Below are 18,017 nucleotides of genomic sequence, written 5' to 3'. Positions count from 1 at the left end.
TGAGGCGCGCCGTAGTGGAGGGCTCCGGATTAATTTTGACCACCTGGGGATCTTTAACGTGCGCCGAAATCTCGTACACACGGGCGTTTTTGCTTTTCGCCTCCATCAGAAAAGCGGCCGCCATCGCCCGTAGTTTCGGTGATAGTGAACGGATTTTCATAATTCTTGCGGGAGGAGATTGCTGGGACAATAGACTTTACCCCAAAATACATTCCGAGTAGTCGATGGTAAGTGTTGCAGGGTCCCTTGAAGCCTGCCCTGAAAAAAATTCTGCAGAAATTCAGAGAATTATGCGTAGCATTCTTATGCCGCCTGTCTTGAGTATGACTTTTTTCCATCCGATTTTTTTTTCCAAGTCCTGTCCGACCAATTATCCCCAATTACGCTATTATAACGATTACACGTGAAACATTCCCGCAATCTTCAATATTGTGGAATTCCCATGCGTTATGCATTTTTCCATTTTCCGTAGTTTTTTTTATATTTTTCTTATTTTTCTACTTTTTCGAAATTTCGTTCAACGAATTATCTTCATTTACGCAATTATAACAATTACAGGTGAAACTTTCGTGAAATCTACATTATTGTGGAAATGCTAGCCGGTATGCGTCTTGACGTTTTGCGTATTTTTTTATATATTTCCGTTATTTATTAGTTTTTTTTAAATTTTGTTCGACCACTTATCTCCATTTACGTTATTCTAACGATTACATTTGGAACTTTCGCAAAATCTGCATTACTGTGGAAATGCAGGGCGTTACACGCTCCTGGCTGTGGGGGTACTCGGCAAAGAATGCTACGCATTAAAACGGCTTGTAATCGCTGAATCGGTTCTTTGCTGTGCCGTTTTGTCGGGATCATTAAAGCTAGCGAAGATTGACAACACACTTCCTTGGCTCTCTTTTTCTCACGCTACTGTTTGTACCATGCCAAAGCGCAGTTTGCACAGTTTGTACCGCTTGTTCACTCCATGATAAAGCACAGTTGGTATGTACGATAATAAACTGCCCTTTACTAGGTAACTTTACCACTTTAGTAATAGATCGCTCACAAGGAGACAGCAAATGAGCGATTCGATTGCGAATTCTGTGAATTATCCAAGTTGTGTACGTCCTTTCATGCCTGTGTAATATCGATGTGGGAAGATTGTTGTTATCTGCTTGTCACGGGAAGAACTATGAACATAGATGGTTGTTTTCTCTACATATTACGGGATTTGTTTTTTCACGCTACGTTGTCATAGCTACGATAAGAAATATGTTATTCCTGCAACTGCTTATTATTTCTTTATTTTTTCAATGCCGAAATTCCACCCCAACAAACGATTATACAGTACTGAAAAAGGTTTTCCTCTCAACATGTATTCCCCTCTTGTATGTATGCATGTGCTATCATACCTTGAAAATGCAAATGATTTTTTATTGCTCCTTTTTAATGAAATGCCCTCTGTGCTAAAATTTGAAATGATATTTGCTGTATCTGTAAATAATTTATTGAGTTATTTAGTTATTTATTTATTTATTAGCTAATAATAATTACATGAACGACTACTTCAGTAACTAAATAAACAGATAAATAAGTAAATAAATAAATAAATGTCCGAATTTGAAAAAGAACTGGCCCCTGAGTCACGGCGTCTTTTTTGCTACATGTGTTATGGTGTTGTGACATCTTAACCCGTTCTTTACGTCATTTCTCTATTAAAATCCTAATTCATTTATTTTTAATTTTCCCGGCGATCGCCAACACTTGTACTACCCATTCGTCGTAAAACAAGCGTGCAGCACTAATTATGGACATAAACAAATAACACCGTACGAAGGAGACATTTTTTTTTATTTTTTACACCTATTCTGTTAGCTCTTAGGAAGTATTCCTGCATTTGAGCCTCCATATCCAATAGCCCTTTTGGGCACAATTTTTCGTGTATGCCAGCACGAAAGCAAAAACGTAGTGCCAAGAAGTATTCCAACAATGTTAACTTCGTCACTGAAGCTTTCTGTGCTGCGCTTTTCGTTTGTCACCAATCTTCAGTCGGATTGCTAACGCGCAGGAACTGACAACCCTTCATTTGTCTCTCGCTCATTACGCGTCCATTCGTTAGCTAATTTACGATATCACCACATAAAACGCATTGAAGTGCACAATATATTGCATGGCTCAGCTACAAAAATGCCAGCACGTGACACGGTCGTATATACTGCAGGTTATTATGTGGCCGCCTTGTAGGCCGGAACGGGACCGTCGATGTTGTGCTCGTCCACGAAGATGACCTTCCGGTCGCCGGTTGGCGCGCTCTCGGTCTCGAAGAGGAAGATCGTGTTCTTTTTAGGGTACGGGAAGAGCAGCACCCCGGGTACGTAAAGGGTCACCTGCGTTTAAAAAGACAGCGAATAGTTAGAATGGTGGTGGGGTAAGGGGTTGCTAAAATATTTTTGTGCTAAAGCATTGCATGATCATTTCAGCGAAAAGTTGACGTAAACGCCTGCATTTCAGCACACTAGTAGGTGCGTTTGGAGGTGTACGTTTTCGTGATTTTTTAGGGGCGGGAAAAAAACAGTTTTCTTCATGTTTCGTTTTTCCGAAAAATATAACAATTTAGGGAAAAAAACACGATCACGCACGCAGTTTTAAAGAACTCGGCATACGTGTGAACACAAAAGCCTTAAATGTCTCAACGCAAAAATTGACCGTACTTGGCCCGGATCGCCATATCCGCAGCCTAAGGTGGTAACCACAGCGCTAACCCGGTACTGTGCAGGACGAACAAGAATTATCCGGATGCGTGTACCTTGACAGGTGAACGTGACGATACCTCAAATACGATCTAGTGAGAAAGAAGTCTACGATAATCACTTTCTTTCGCCTTCAAATCACATACGAGACTTAAGTGACCGATTAATTTTAAAGACGATACTTTTTCTTGGGCTACTTCAAGAAATTTTGGTCTGTTTTTATGTCTTTGTGTGTCTGTCTGTGACTCCATTCAGACACGCGGCCAAAGACACCCGGCCAAAAATCTGTTTTTCCCCAATTCTTTTTTGTTTTTTGAACCGCTCACATATGTAGGCGCTGTGCGGGTTCGAGAAGTGGATCAATGGATAGCGTGGGTCTTTTCTACGAAGGAAAAACATGTATGGAACGCAGGACTGCCCCTGCGAGCTCTTGTTGCAGCCACCTCAAACTTGTTGGAGACTAGTAAAGAAAGCGAAGATGGTTGGTATGGTTGCATAGTTCGAATAGCGCCAACACGACGGGGACCAACAAAGAAGGATAAAACTGGCACTGAATTCATTAACTTAGCCCGGGGCAACGAATAGTTGAGATCCTCTATGTCCATGCTGCGTCCGAACAAGCTCAAACTAAACAGAGGTACGCACTGACATCTGCATAAAAAGAAAAACCTTCGTTGATTTCTGTGTCATAGCTATCGGTAAAATACGAAAGTCAAATGTTCAGCGAAATCTGCAGCTGAGCATGGCTTGCAGGTCGGCGGCTGTCTTGTGGGTGTCCTTGGCGAGTGAAGCCCTACTGGCGGGTCGCTTCGGCAAAGGTGTACTGGCGTCATTTCCGTTACGGATATGACATCAGTGAAACCTTAGTGTATACCGGCATAAAACACTTTCGTGTTAAAATATTGAACTCGAAAACGAACAACCCTAAGTACAACGTACTCTTTGGTTCTAAAGGTTGCTTACCCACAAGAAGACCCTGTGTGCAGGGGTGCACCCTTTACAGGCCGCTTGCTTCGTTGTAATGGCGTCATTTCCATGATGGATATGACGTCAGCGAATTCTTCGTGTATCCGGAAAAACAATGGCTCAAGTTTAACACTTCTAAACCTAGCCACCACGAGTGAAAGCAAAGACTGTGCACGCAATTTTCCGTGATGGTTTGTCTTTGCTTGAGATTTTGAAGCTTGCCGTCTAGCTGTACCTACTGGATTATTTGGTTCATCCTTTCGCTTGCGTTGAAGGGCACCCTAAGAAATCCCAGCCGGCGAGGCATTGCTGGCGAGACTGAGGTGCGGAGCGCCGGCAGAACAGCCCGCAAAGCTGCGCTTTCGTGTGCCTGCATCGTGCGTTCCTCTAGTGTTAGCTCCTGAAAACTCAGCGCAGTTTTTTTCATACCTCACCAGCCTGTGTAAAGGAAAGTTTGACATCCACCTAAATACAGCCATACGGCTACAAAGGAAAGCTTTACAGAAACTTACTCCACCTTGGGGATTTCGTCTAAATCTGGTCGTTCACCAGCCTGTCTACGCCCACTGCAGGGCAAAGGCATTTTTCATGGATCTCCAATTATCCCGGTCCTGTGCTAACTGCGACCAATTTATCCTCACACACTTCTTAATCTCATCTGCCCATCTAACTTTCTGCCGCCCCTTCCACGCTTGCCTTCTCTAGGGAGCCCCTCTGTTACCCTTAATGACCAACGGCTATCTTGCCTTCGGATTACATGCCCTGCCCACGTCCATTTCTTCTTCTTAATTTCTGCTAATATGTCCTTAACACGCGTTTGTTCCCTGACCCCCTCCACTCTCTTCTCGTCCCTAAATGTTACACCTACCATCTTCCGTTCCATTGCTCGCTGAGTCGTCCTCAATTTAAGTTGATCCCTTTAGTGAGCCTCCAAGTTTTTCCCTCGTAGGTGAGTACCAGTAAATGTCATACACTTTCTTCTTGAGGGACAATGGTAGGCTGCCATTCATTATCTAATAATGCCTGCCGAATGGACTCCCCCCATTCCTATCCTTCTAATTATCTCTGCCTCATACATCAGTCATTAAACAATCGCCTTGTCACGTGGTTAGTTTGCGCTGAACCACACTCACAGACGGCCCAGCCGCCGTTGGGTGATAAGGTGCATGTGAAGCATTCGTTTCACCCTCACCCAGTCGGGCGTACCGTGGCGGCGAAGCTCTGAGCAAGCGAAGCGACAATAAACGCTCCCTCCCATCTCCTCCCTCCTCTGGCGGGAGAGAGAGGAACCCGCCCCTGCGAAACCACTGCGCCCACTGCCGTCGGGTGTGAAAACCGGTTTCTGCGAGATCACCGGCGAGCCTGGGGACATGCTTTTACTCCTACATAACGCTCGACCATCAGCAGGCCTACAAAAAGGCTCGATCCACAACAGCTGTGCTGTTTAAGACTAAAAAGGCGTCTCTTTGCTATCGTCTGCCAGCACAGTAACAACGCCTGGGTACGCTGTTACGACTATGACTTGAAGTATTTTTGCTCCCTTTTTGTCCACCTCGTATCGCTAACAGAAGCACATGTCATGCGCCTCAGTAAACATCGTGGGGAGTAAGATCTGCACACGAATTACTCATTCCAAGTGGTATTAATTCCGACTCACCTGAGGACCCAGGCTAGGCCAGTAGCGGCCCAGGTTGAAATCGTTCACAAAGGCAACACCCTTGCCCCAGCCCATGGGGTCCAGGAAGGTGTCCAGGACGGGTTGACCCTCGGGCAGAACGAATTCCCCGAAGAATGCCCCGGGAGTAGAGCAGTCCTGTTTCCAGCCTTTCGATAAGTTCGATGAAGGCGCAAAGGTCTCGGTGAGATGGCGCACCGCAGATGAGTTGCTAAGAGGAAGTACCTCCATAGTCCAGTATTCGAGGACGTGATTGTCTAGGCTGACATCACCGAGGATCCCCTGTAAAGAAAACAGAATTCCATGCATTCCCCGGAATCCCCGAGAAGTCAACGCAAAGAAGACAGAAAGAAAACGGCGGAGCAAACTGTGGCGAAAGTGCAAGTGTGAGGGGAGGGCAGTATGCGAGCCCTCATGGGACGCTCCTCAGCGGAGACGCATGGTGAAAGTGTGAGGTGGAGGCACTGAGACATGCTGGGCGGTGGTGGCGCGCTCGAGATGACGCCATATCAGAGCGTGCCGTCGTGCGCTCGGCGATGATGTGCGTTCACTCAGTTCGCGGGTCCCTTCCTGAGACGTAGTCCGCGACGCCACGGCTCACTATAGCTGCTGTCGAGAGAACCCACGAGTGAGTACTGCCTCAGCGCACGGCAGCACTCAGGAGTGAGTGCAGAACCACGAGTGAGGCAACCGGTGGATGTGCTTCGCGTCCTCCTCGTTTCATGGCTCATCCGAACCACGGGACATTTGCGCGGGAGGTTCATACACGATTTACAACAACATGCTCACCGGCGGCGACGCGCTGCGACATAACGGCAGAGTAGCGCACGCCGCCGTGCGTTCGCCGATCACGCGATCACTTCCTGCAGACGAAGCCACTATGCGCCGTGACCGAGAAGACGGCACGTTGCACTGAGCAAAAATTTCGCACTAGGGGGAACAGTAATCGTCAGCTTTTCTCTTCTTTTTTTTTGCTAAAGCCGCTGCGCGAAGGTTGTGCCGGGCGTCTCGCGCCAGGGAGTTTTTTTTTTCTTGTTATTTTTTGCTAACCCCAACGGACCGAGCTCAGCCTAAAACAGCTCTGCTGCTAGAAACTGCATCGTAGGGCTATCAATGGCGACTGACCAAGCATCAAAGTCATTCTAAGGGACAGAAGAAAGCGATGAAATGGGAAATGATCATTGCGATGGTAATTAAAGGACACAATCGCACAACTGGACACGTCTCTTTTGTCAGTGGTGTCTGTGGGCTATGTGCTTTGAGGAGACTATCTCAGCTGTAGCTGCCCAGCGTGGGCGAACACGCAACGATGCCTCAGAAGATTATGCGATGGAACCTGAGATTGCCCAAAAGCAACGGGGGCAGGTGCTCGGTGCACCAAAGACCATCACCAACCTACACCACGCTGACGACTTGGCAAGAAGATTGCCAAGAAGATTACATCGACACCACGACACGAAGAGTATACAGAAGCAGATATTGGGTTGATGATGAAGGTATTACCTTAAAGGAGCCATGAAAAGAAAATACAGCTCCGTTTAATTTGAAATAACTAGGATTCAGTATCTCACTCAGCTCCATTACAGCCACAAAAGATGTTTTTAACGAAAAAAAAGCAAGAAGGATTTAAAAACTTTCAAATATTGCACAACAGTGACGTGCTATGAGCAAGAATCACGTCATACGGGCCAACAATACAACATAATTTTCAGTGCGTTAACTGCACGTTAGCATTCAAGTGATGCGCTCAAATGGAACTAGAGGCCCCATTACAGACGTCCAGTCATGCGTCGTTGCGACAGGTCAGTTAGGCGCCCGTCAATCGCACAAACAAGGTTCCGTGACGTCATAGAAAAGTTGTGCGAAATTGGCTATGGGGTCGCGACTGATTCACACGTTTTCTTTAATATCTCCGTTATTTGTTCGAAGATTGCGATGATATTGCTGTCAGTGTTATCAGGACTAAGCAGTTTTTCTAATAATAATAAACCCAACTTGTATTTTGTCTTCATGGCTCCTTTAAGCGGAGATAGCAAAATCGCGACAGACGTATCATGAGCCATGGAAGATCGCATAGATTGAAAGAAAACGCAACTCGCTCGTATTCCCACACGTAAGCACTCTTAAGACTATATCTTTTTCAATAGCAATAATGTTCCTTAATGGCAAATGCTGGAGCTCCGAAGACATTATGAAAGATTTTTGGTTGCGCTGTGCCTGGCTGTCAGCTCTGGGTAGCGATTGATTCAAACAACTAACAAGCTGACAACCGCAAGCTGAGAACTGGCAAGCTGATAACCGCAAGCTGAGAACCGCGGCTACTTCTGCTATGCACACGGGGGATAATTGAGTTTTATGGTAACTCGTAAAGCAGTAGTAGCTTCAATTTTCTGGGTGGTAAAAATATTATATTACCCTCTAGCAACCTAAATTTACCAATTGCGCTTAATATGAGAAAAACTACTGCGTTTTGCTCGGACAAACGCACCGTAAAGCAGAAATGACCGAAAAAAAAAAGACACGCAGGCCGCTTTTCCCATCCTGTCCCTCCTCTGACGCTGTGCTTGGTAAGACCTCCAACTAAACCACCAACAAGCCTTTGGAACCTGCACTGTGACTGGACGTTCCGTCTCACGCGTGGAGAGAAACATACTTAGCGAACACTTCTGATTACTCTTACGGACGCCTCAGGCAACTCGAGCAATTAAATACTATATCTAAGATATCTAGCGCACCGCCAATGAGGTGTCTCGTTGTGCAAGACGCAAACCGTAGGATACGTTGACATGTGCATTAAAAAAAAATGGCTAATCGACATACTGATGTCGTGGTACAATACTTGCAGCCAAGGCAAAGTATCGTATGCTGGTCCTGTGCCCAGGCGCCTGAAGCATTACAAGTATACATTGCTCTCAGAGACAAATATCTCTCGCTCCGCATTGCCTCAGACAACTCAAGTGTGCTTTATATAACGTAGAAGTGTTGACTTACTTTCATGTTGACCATGTCATCTCCGTAGTTTATTCTGCCGGTGTTTTCCACGAGGATAGCAATCGTCCCTGCTTGCTGTACGATAATTGGCACATTGTGAACCGGCGGATCGGTGCTCAGCACCGTTCGTGTGTGCGCCGTGAACACGTATCCCCTGTTTTTGATTCCCGGTACAGACAGCTGGGCGGGGCTTCTGGGCTGGAACGGTACCCTCGTGGTGTACAGCACGTAACCGTAGGCCTGACCGAGCTCCTCGAAGCTCTTGGGTCTCCTAGACGCCACCGTCACCATCTGGCGTCGCAGTCTAAAAAATTTAAGCATCGTTTCCAACGGGGCGCAGGATGTTAGTTGCACGGTGCCCAGTCTAAGCTTGGGCGACTTCTCTGGCGGAGGCTCATCCGGGAGGGGCAGGTACCGCCCGACTACTTCTCGTATCTTGAAGTACAGATCCGTTGGGTCTCCAGCCTCGGAAAGAGGAGCACAGTAGTCGTAGCTGGTCGGAACAGGCGCTGGGTTGGCGCCGTTCGTGAATCCGAAGTTCGTGCCGCCGAAGAACATGTAGAAGTTGACGGACGCGTTGTTCCTCAGGATCTCATCCAAAGTCTCTGCGAGTTTTTCGTTGTCGATCCTCGAGTGCGGCTTGCCCCAATTGTCGAACCACCCCGACCAGTACTCCGCGACGAAGAGAGGTCCGCGCCTCATCGCGTTCCTGACAATTTCGAACACTTTCTGAACGTCGGCCTTTGCGTCGAAATCAGCTGCTACTAGCGTGCCTTCGAGCTGATCGCACTTGTAGTGCTTATCCTCCGGGATATCCGTTCTGAAAAGGACCACGTTCGTGCCGAGGTGTCGTCGTGCTAGGTAGCGAAGAAATCTCAAGTATTCAATATCACAAGCACCGTACTGTCCGTACTCGTTTTCCACTTGGACCATGATAATGGGGCCACCCTTATGATACAGGTACGGTTCCACTATGGGGAACAACTTGTCGAACCAATTACTCACAGCTGAGGTGAACTGTACGTCTGCAGCCCGGACTCTCATCTGAGGGTTCACTCTACGTAGCCAGTACGGCAAGCCCCCGTTTTCTCGTTCGGCGCATATGAAGGGCCCTGGGCGAAGTACAACCAGCAGACCCACCTCCATGGCCGTCTCCAGGAAACGCCTAAGGTCGTAATTGTCGTCGAAATTGAACTGTCCCTGTTCTGGTTCATGACCACTCCACTCGACGTATGTCTGTACAGCGTTGAGGCCGGCCAGTCTCATCTTCTCCATGCGGTCTCTCCAGTACTGCTTCGGAAGACGGAAGTAGTGGAGGGAGCCGGATACGAGGAGGAAGGGTTTGCCATCCTTGAGGAATCGGTTGTTACGGAAGTCCACTCTGAAGGAACGACGACGGGTCCTCGCCGAACTGCACACCGCCACTAGTAGTCCCACGAAGACAGCCAACCGCAAACTCGCCATGCTGCCAGGCTTGTCGATGTTTTCTCTTGCTTATTTCCCTCGCGTTTTTCAAACGTCGAAGTTTATGCGGAGTGGCCGAGTGACGATGAACGTCCACGTGGACAATGAGGTGCAATCCAGAGGGAAAAAAAGCAAAAGATGACCCAGGCCACACCTCAGCCTTTTCAGACGTGTTAGAAACAAGATAGTTTTTTCCTGGAGTGAAAAACCAGAATGAATCACAGCGATTAAGTCCTGTAAACTGAAGTAAGCACTAAACGATTACTAACCTGCTTTCGGTACACACGGCGCCGAACTATCGGAGGGCCACACTCAAAACTTGAGGACCCCTTATGACCGAGTGAGGAGAGTCCAATGTCCGCAAGGGTGTATAAGAAGGCGCCCAATCTCGAGGTGAGGTGAATTGAACGCAATCAGACCTGCGTTTTTGTCGCGGAGCGAGAATAATTCGGATAAATTTTCACTCCACCGCGTGTGAACACCGCGTGTGTTCAGGTAAAAACCGGGGTCGGGGGCACCGGCTGGATTGGACGCAGTGGCGGCAGCTCTCGGCGAGTGACAGAACCGTTGCAACTGCATAATGCAAACGTAGAGAAAAATAAACAGGACGTACACCTGTCGCCCGCTTATTCAGATGTTTCGAGCAGCCAAAAGAGCGTCCTGTTCGCGAGAAAGCTGCGCCATTGACTCTTTTGTGCAAACGAGACCTCAGGGCGCACAATCAGCCTCGTATGTACTTTTGGAGCTGCCGACGAAGTTCTGCATTTCCGCATGGTGCCGCATAGCGGTTTATTATATACCTTGAAAGACGGTAGTATTTCTTGGGCTACTTAAACTCGCAAATTTTGGTCTGTCTGTCTGTCTGTCTGTCTGTCTGTCTGTCTGTCTGTCTGTCTGTCTGTCTGTCTGTCTGTCTGTCTGTCTGTCTGTCTGTCTGTCTGTCTGTCTGTCTGTCTGTCTGTCTGTCTGTCTGTCTGTCTGTCTGTCTGTCTGTCTGTCTGTCTGTCTGTCTGTCTGTCTGTCTGTCTGTCTGTCTGTCTGTCTGTCTGTCTGTCTGTCTGTCTGTTCGTTCGTTCCTCGATAAAGCCATACGGCCAACATTTAAAATAATTCTTGAACGAGAAGTTTATGTGGCAAAAACGTTTTCGAACAACTGAATCTGAAAGCATACTTGATGCTTGTCAACATTGTTGAGCTAAAAGAAAACGCAACGCTTATTTGAGATAAAACGTCAATGCACAACTGGTACTCGTCTATTTGCTTCATTGGAGATAAATTGGGGCTTGATGTCTGCGATAACAAAAAAATACGCGTTCAAAAATCATTTTGACCCAGAATGACACAAGGAACTCGGACGAGCCAGGGCCTAGTAGCAGTGTTGGAAGTTAAACAGGAGCACAAGGTTTCAGTAGATGGCGCGAGCCGTGAAACCCGGTGTAGAACAGAGTAGCATTTGCGTGGAAGGCGCGGCCGAAGATATCGTCACTCAACGACATTTTCAGCGAATCGAGCGGATACGCGGCAAATTTTCGGCAATGACGGCAACACGGCACCACAGTGGTGATATTCAAGACAATTATCACATGCTTGTTTCTTAAAAAGTTGGTTGATCTGTTTGTGTTCTTGGACCCGAAATGGCTTTTGCGCAATGAGCCCCGTCAGGCACGTTTCCTGATCCCTGGCCGTTTCTTGCGCGGATTACCGACCAGCGGTTTGGGTTCGACGCGGGTAACAATGGGCAAAACAACAAACACGGCCGCCGCTGGGAGCCTTCTGGAGCTGCTAGTCGTTGTTTCTGTGTCGACAGTTTTTTTGCGTGAGCAATAGATAGATCATGGGCATGCGGGCAAAATGTTCGCCTCGATCCGTGTCGCTCAGCAACAGAGCAAGCGACGAGAATTGCCTGAGGATTACTGTACTGCCTAATGCGAAATTCGTGCGCAGTGCGAAGTGCAGTCTTCTCGGTCCCGGAACATAGCTGCACCGTCTCAAGGAGTGATCGCGTGGTGAGTGAACGCATGGCGGCGCACGCTACTCTGCCCTTTATCTCACAGCGAGTCGCCGCCACCGAGCATGTTATGAATCGTGTTTGAACCTCCCGCGCAAATATCAGCGATCACTGCGTCGGCGGCGCGAACTGCATCTCGGGAGGGGACCGCGAACTGCTTCTCAGAAAGTGAAGGCGTCATTGTCGAGCACTCGATGGGGCGCGCTGGTATGAGGTCTTCTCGCAGCGCGTCGCCACCGCCCAGCATGTCTCACTGCCCACCTCACACTTTCGCCATATGCGTCACCGCCGGTGAGCGTCTCGCAACGCCTCGGCATACCACTCTCCCCCTCGTACGTTCGCCACACTTTCCTCCTAATTTTTCTTCTTGTCTTCGGTTAGCTTTTGTTCGCTCAGTGTTGAGGCCAACTCCGCCGTCAAAGTTTTACGTGGCAAGGGGCGAGTGTTGCGGCCACAGCTAAGTCATAGCGCCGTCTCAGCACCTGCTTCTGCCTCGACGGGTCCAGTGACTCCCGCCACCACTCGTATCCGCTGTAGAATCCAGTCTAAAATAAGGCGGAGAAGAAGAAGGAAAAAGGAATGACGGCTAGCACCGAACTGCCGATACTGATGGCAACACAAACCGCGACAGGCAGCCAAAAACACTACTGAAGCGAGCAAACTTGGCCACTCAGACGGTTTAGAGCGCTAAACACGGCTGGCACGGTGTACGAGGGACGTGCGGGGAACTCTGCTTTGCGGACTTCTGAATGCAAAGCAAGGCTTCTGCGTATAAGGGCAGAGCCAATAGTTCTCGGGGGAGAGGGACGAAGCGCTCACGTTTTCCTGAAGATCCCCAAAGGATCTTCAATAAATTTTATTTTAAAGCGAAGCTTTTTACCTCTACCCGCAAGTGTTCTGCCGCGACCATTGGTGTCAACAGAAAACTCTCGCGAATAAATGAAAGTCGTTATTTGCACCGCCAGGAATCGAAGCTGGAACGAATAGAGGTAGGGAGCGAGCGCCCGTTGTCTTACCGATTGAGATGCGAGCCCACGCGAAGACGGGAGAGACAGATGGTGCACTCACCGAGCACATCTGCGGGTTTACCCCCTACGTTCTCTCTGAATGTCACATGACAGCGTCGCGCGACCTCTCGTGCCGTTGTGCGCTCCACCCACGGCACGTGTAGCGGCCGTGTGAGCGCCTTGCGCATGTGCTAGGAGTTATAAAAATTAAACGAAGCTCACACCAGCCCATGGCATCGCACTCCTTTTCTGTCTCTGCCGCCGACCTCGTCGCCCCCACAGGCGGCGGCAGAGACGGAGGAGAAGTTTGGGCCCAAACCCGGTCGAACACCGGGTCCCGGTCGAACACCGGGCCCAAACCCGGTCGAACACCGGGTTTGGGCTACCTTTACTTTTATAAAAAAAAAAGGAGTTTCTACTCATGTGCTCCGCCAATACAACTCAACCAACCACCGTTCATGAATCATGCCTTGATTTAAACTTATCAAAGAATAACTCTTTGAAGTAATGTATCGTGTGGTTGGGTACACTTCACTTGTCTCTCGCTTCACTCTTTCCTAAGCCACGTGTGTGAATTCAAGGGACGTCGTTGTTAGTGTCGTTTACAGCTTCGCTTTCCAACCATATTCACACGGTGAATTGGCGCGCGTTTTTTTTTTTTCGTTAGGGCGTCTGCTCGCGGTGTTTCATCGAGGCTGAGTGTCCTATCTCTGCTACGTGCAGTATCATCTCGAAGCGCCTAAAGGAATGCATCAATGACAGCGTCCAAACCATCATTTGAAACGTACAAACAGCCGGGTATTCGAATGCGGAGGCGTGCGGTATTTTGATCACGGCGAAAAGCTTTTCCATTTACTCCCGCGTTTTCGAAGGGACAGCACTTGCTCGATAGAGCTGTTTGAAAGGTGCAATTAACTGTGTGCTCAGCTCGTGAGTTGCTACGGGAATGTTTGTGTAGTTCAGACAGTCCATTACGACTAAAATGGTTGCAAAAACGCTTCCTGTGGGGAGAATGAATGACGTCTCCATAAGTTTGAAAGCTGCAGGGAATAAATATTTTAGACTGAAGAGAAAAAATGGAGCGGGTGTCGCCTCTCTGTCGGCTGCTGGGAACCTTCACTGGCCATCTACTTTCGCAGGGCCGGAATTGCGAGCTATTTTCTTCTCTTATTATCGCTACAGTTTTTTTTCTTCACTATCGCCGATCACTTCTCTGCGTTTATGCCAACTGTGAATGAGCAGCTTTATGCGCACTTTCTCAGGTATGTTGGTAGGTAACACCTTAGCGCCAACAGTCGGCACGCTAAGGGCAAAGATAACAGACCATTGTCACTGTGTCTGCTTTCTGCTGGGGCTAAGCATTTCACGGCATATTATTACTGTTCGTTTAATGTCTAAACACGATTTTCTTTCTTGCGCTACCTAACCACGAACCTCTTCGCCTGTCTGTCTGTCTGTCTGTCTGTCTGTCTGTCTGTCTGTCTGTCTGTCTGTCTGTCTGTCTGTCTGTCTGTCTGTCCGTCCGTCCGTCCGTCCGTCCGTCCGTCCGTCCGTCCGTCCGTCGGTCTGTCCATTAACCCTGATTGAACCACCCGAACGCAAGTTCAAACAATTATTTGAGTCGTACATACAGGGTGTTACGACAATTGGAACATTTCAATTTTTTTTCCTGAGCGAACCGCTGCTCCGTTCGCGCTCAAACTTTACTCGGAGGTCGCATTTTGTGGTCTACTTTGTTTTACACCGGGAGCAACGACGGTACTTATCTGTTTATTCTGAAAATAAATAAAAACGATTTTCGCCTATGGGAAAATGGCGGCCAATTGGGACGTGGGAGCCAGTCCAAACTGATCTTGGAACAACGGTGTAATTTGGGATATACAGAGCGAAACGTACGATTGGTATGCATGCTTCTTCCGTGGCAGGAAGGAGTTAAATGGGGCAGCAGACGGTCAGAAAATGGGAAAGCAAGTTTTCTGATCGTCTGCTACCTCATTTGGCTCCTTCCGCGGAAAGAGCCAAAGAAGGTAGCAGATGATCGAAAAAGGTTTAGGTTAGCAAGTGAAAAAAAAAAAAGAGAGAGAATGCGTGACAATAAAACATGGAAGTTGCGCGCTGTTTTGCCAGATTGCCTGAGAGCAGTGTGAGTGCGGAAAAATTGAATTGAACTGAAAAAATATCAATTGCATTAACCATTACAGTAGCAAGAGTAGAGGGAAAGAGGCGGGGGAAGAGCTCAAAGGGTGGAGGAGGAGCAGATGAAAGTGAGTTACGTTAGGAGATGAAGGAACTGGGGGGGGGGGGGGGGGGGGACAGAACTTTGTCTTTCGACATTTCCGGCAGAGAAAGCAGATAGGCATCCAATATTTTTATTCGACATTTGGTTGACAAAAATTGATTATGGTTATGATGATTAATGATGATGATGACCAGCGTATTGCGAACGAGGCCGAACTGTTAGTATGCGGGGCGTCGGTTTTTGGGTGGGCGCGTTGGGGGGCCACTGAATATTCGGGTACGGGTCCGTCGATGTTGGGCACGTCCACGAAGCTGACCGTACTGTTTGCCGCTGGCGCAGCCTCAGTCTCGAAGAGGAGAATGGTGTTTTGTTTCGGGTACGGAGCCAGCAGCACACCGGGAACGTAGAGGGTGACCTGCGTAGGTAAAGGTCATCGAGAGTGGATACCGTAAATTGTGTTATAACGAAATCGCGTTAATCGAAATCTGGCTTTATTCGAAATCATTCGAAGTGTTTCGCGGCCCCACCCACAGTGAATTAGGAAAGTCCTCTCAGCCTTTAATGAAGTGTCTCTCATAATGAAGCTGCTAGTTTAATCTCCCAATGACTTCGTATTAACGACGGTTACGTAGTTTAGTGATTTCGTGGCTTATTGTGATTTAGTGATACGAAGATACGAAGGCTGACGGGAAAAGTTGTTGTGAGAACAAACTTCGGTTGACTTTTCTCAGGAAAACGGTTGGGTTCTTCTGTTACTTCTGCGATATAACAACGGCAACAAGCAAGAAAAATTTGTTTTTGCATGAATTGCCCGGGTCAAAAACTAAAGGACGTATTCACGATGTTTCACATGGTTCATTTCAAAGACACGTACTAATTGTGGCCGTCTTATGTTGTCTTATACCCCGCCCGAATTTTGAATAATATGTGTCTAGATATATCACTGTGAGCGGTACGTTGCCTTTGTTTAACTGCAAATTTTCTTTTATAATGTTGGGTTGTCTCTTTTTGTGTATTTTTTTTTTCATTCTAACTGCTCTGACCGTAAATGTTCCCCAAGAAGTCAAAAAACTTAAGGGGGCACCAACCACAGTCAAACCTTTTCCCAGGCTTTTTGTTGGCGCTCCCAACATCTGCGTGATGTTGAATAAGCGGACTCTGAATCTGACTTTTACAAACACAAAAATGATCCCGCCTGAGCCAACAGTCCTGTTATCCTACTGCGATGCTCGGGTCGTTTATTCTTTTTTGTGTTCTCATTTTCCGCTTGAGTCTCGGTTTTTGGTAAGAGGCTCCTGGCGGGCTTTTCTGTTTACTTAGCACAAGGGGATGCTACTAGTTTATTAAGCCAAGTCTAACAGCTGATTTGTTGGATGATTTTGTGTTATTTCCCTTATATGTGAGCTTGCGTCTTAGGCAGTTTCTTTTTGTTTTTTTACTCATGATGAGCCCGCATACTTACTTATAAGATGGCAAGCTTCCTCAGGATACTCTCTTTTGAGGTGCATGTTAGCAAACCTTAACTACTCATTTTTCGGCCTCCTTTACTTCCCTAGGGCGCTCAAACCTCAGGTACAAAAGCCCACAATTTTAGTACCCTCAGCGCTCAAGCGTCGTAATCGATTGGCTATAATTCCCGCCTCAGGAAACTTTCCGCGTCGCATATTTACGTTGCTGACAAGAGCGTTTTATTTTCGAAAAACGCGCTGAAATTGTCCCCCTACGCATGCGCGAACATTTGCTTGTTGGTTGGGCACCACTGAAGGCATTCCATGCCTCTTATATCCCACTTTTTTAAAGACACTAACTGAAAAAAGTATACTTCTCTTTTCTGAAGGTGTTCAAAGTAATTTGTAGGATTACATTTCTTAACCATCTCGCTCAACCGTGAACAAGACTCAACAAACAACTTAGTTGGTTCTACTATTAGTTAACAAGCGGTTAACTACTACTATTAGTTAACAAGGATCAGCGGGGAGAAACCTGGGCACTCCGAAGTCCTTCTGCGTACACTGAAGTTTGGCACGGCGTTACTTATTTACCTTAAAGTTAGCGCACACCTGCAGGCATGCGTTGGAATAAGCAAGAATTTAAGCTCCGTCTTAAGCGCGAACATTGACGAGAAATAAGCAAACGTCTGTTTGGGATAACGCAATGACGCAAATCAGCAAATTATACTTGCTTTCGTACCGAAATATAACGAACCTGCATCCTACCAACCCGTTAGTTTTTTTTTTTTATTGTCTCAATAGTATTTTCAACACATTGTATTGTTTCGTATAAATAATCAACTGATTGATTGATTGTAGGGTTTAACGCGCCGACGCAACGCAGGCGATGAGGCGCGCCGTAGTGGAGGGCTCCGGTTTAATTTTGACCACCTGGGGATCTTTAACGTGCGCCGAAATCTCGTACACACGGGCGTTTTTGCTTTTCGCCTCCATCAGAAAAGCGGCCGCCGCGGCCGGGAATCGAACCCGCGACCTCGTGCTCAGCAGCGCAACGCCTTAGCCGTATAAATAATCAACTGAAACTGGAACTTCTGGCTACTACATTGGCGACATGTAGTTGCGGTGTGCGAAACAAACTCGTGTCTTCATCTGCCTCATTCGTTTGCATCCTATATAATTTAACCGCCCCGTAATATTCTGACAGCCCAAACTGAATTTAGCCCTTTCAGATAGAACCCTTTTAAGATATCAAAATCACCGTTGAAAGGATTATCCATTTAGCATGTTTGCGAACCACGGTTGAGTGAATCGGGACCAACGCAAGCCGAAACGTTGCTTCTTACGTGCCGCCAAACCGTCCTGAGACTCACCTGAGGCCCAATGCTGGGCCAGTAGCGACCCAAGTTGAAGTTGTTGACGAAGGCGACACCCTTGCCCCAGCCCGACGGGTCGAGGAAGGTGTCGAGCACTGGCTGGCCCTC

General features: G+C 47.6%; 2 protein-coding genes across 2 annotated transcripts in view; both read right to left on the bottom strand.

The window, feature by feature from the left end:
- Nucleotides 1–2,062: 2,062 nt before the first annotated feature.
- On the bottom strand, nt 2,063–9,831 carry LOC144161771 (beta-galactosidase-like). Its single transcript, XM_077692372.1, has 3 exons — nt 8,368–9,831; nt 5,359–5,658; nt 2,063–2,372 (listed from the first exon to the last, which is right to left on the bottom strand). The coding sequence occupies exons 1-3, from the start codon at nt 9,829–9,831 to the stop codon at nt 2,211–2,213; spliced, it is 1,926 nt and encodes a 641-aa protein (XP_077548498.1). The 3' UTR covers nt 2,063–2,210.
- Nucleotides 9,832–12,255: 2,424 nt separating this feature from the next.
- Nucleotides 12,256–18,017, bottom strand: part of LOC144161770 (beta-galactosidase-like) — an 11,228-nt gene continuing 5,466 nt past the window's right edge. The window contains exons 2-4 of the mRNA XM_077692370.1: nt 17,907–18,017; nt 15,351–15,500; nt 12,256–12,384 (exon numbers count right to left, since the gene is read on the bottom strand). The exon at nt 17,907–18,017 is cut by the window's right edge and continues 180 nt beyond it. Of these exons, the coding sequence (XP_077548496.1) occupies nt 12,256–12,384; nt 15,351–15,500; nt 17,907–18,017 (390 nt within the window). The remainder of the gene's footprint in view (nt 12,385–15,350; nt 15,501–17,906) is intronic.

This window comes from Haemaphysalis longicornis, unplaced genomic scaffold (assembly GCF_048455015.1).
Source record: "Haemaphysalis longicornis isolate Haplotype H1 unplaced genomic scaffold, Haemaphysalis longicornis Haplotype H1 scaffold_12, whole genome shotgun sequence".
Classification (NCBI taxonomy): domain Eukaryota; kingdom Metazoa; phylum Arthropoda; class Arachnida; order Ixodida; family Ixodidae; genus Haemaphysalis; species Haemaphysalis longicornis.
The sequence above is the reverse complement of the archived record's forward strand: the minus strand, read 5'-3'. Positions and strand labels throughout refer to the sequence as shown.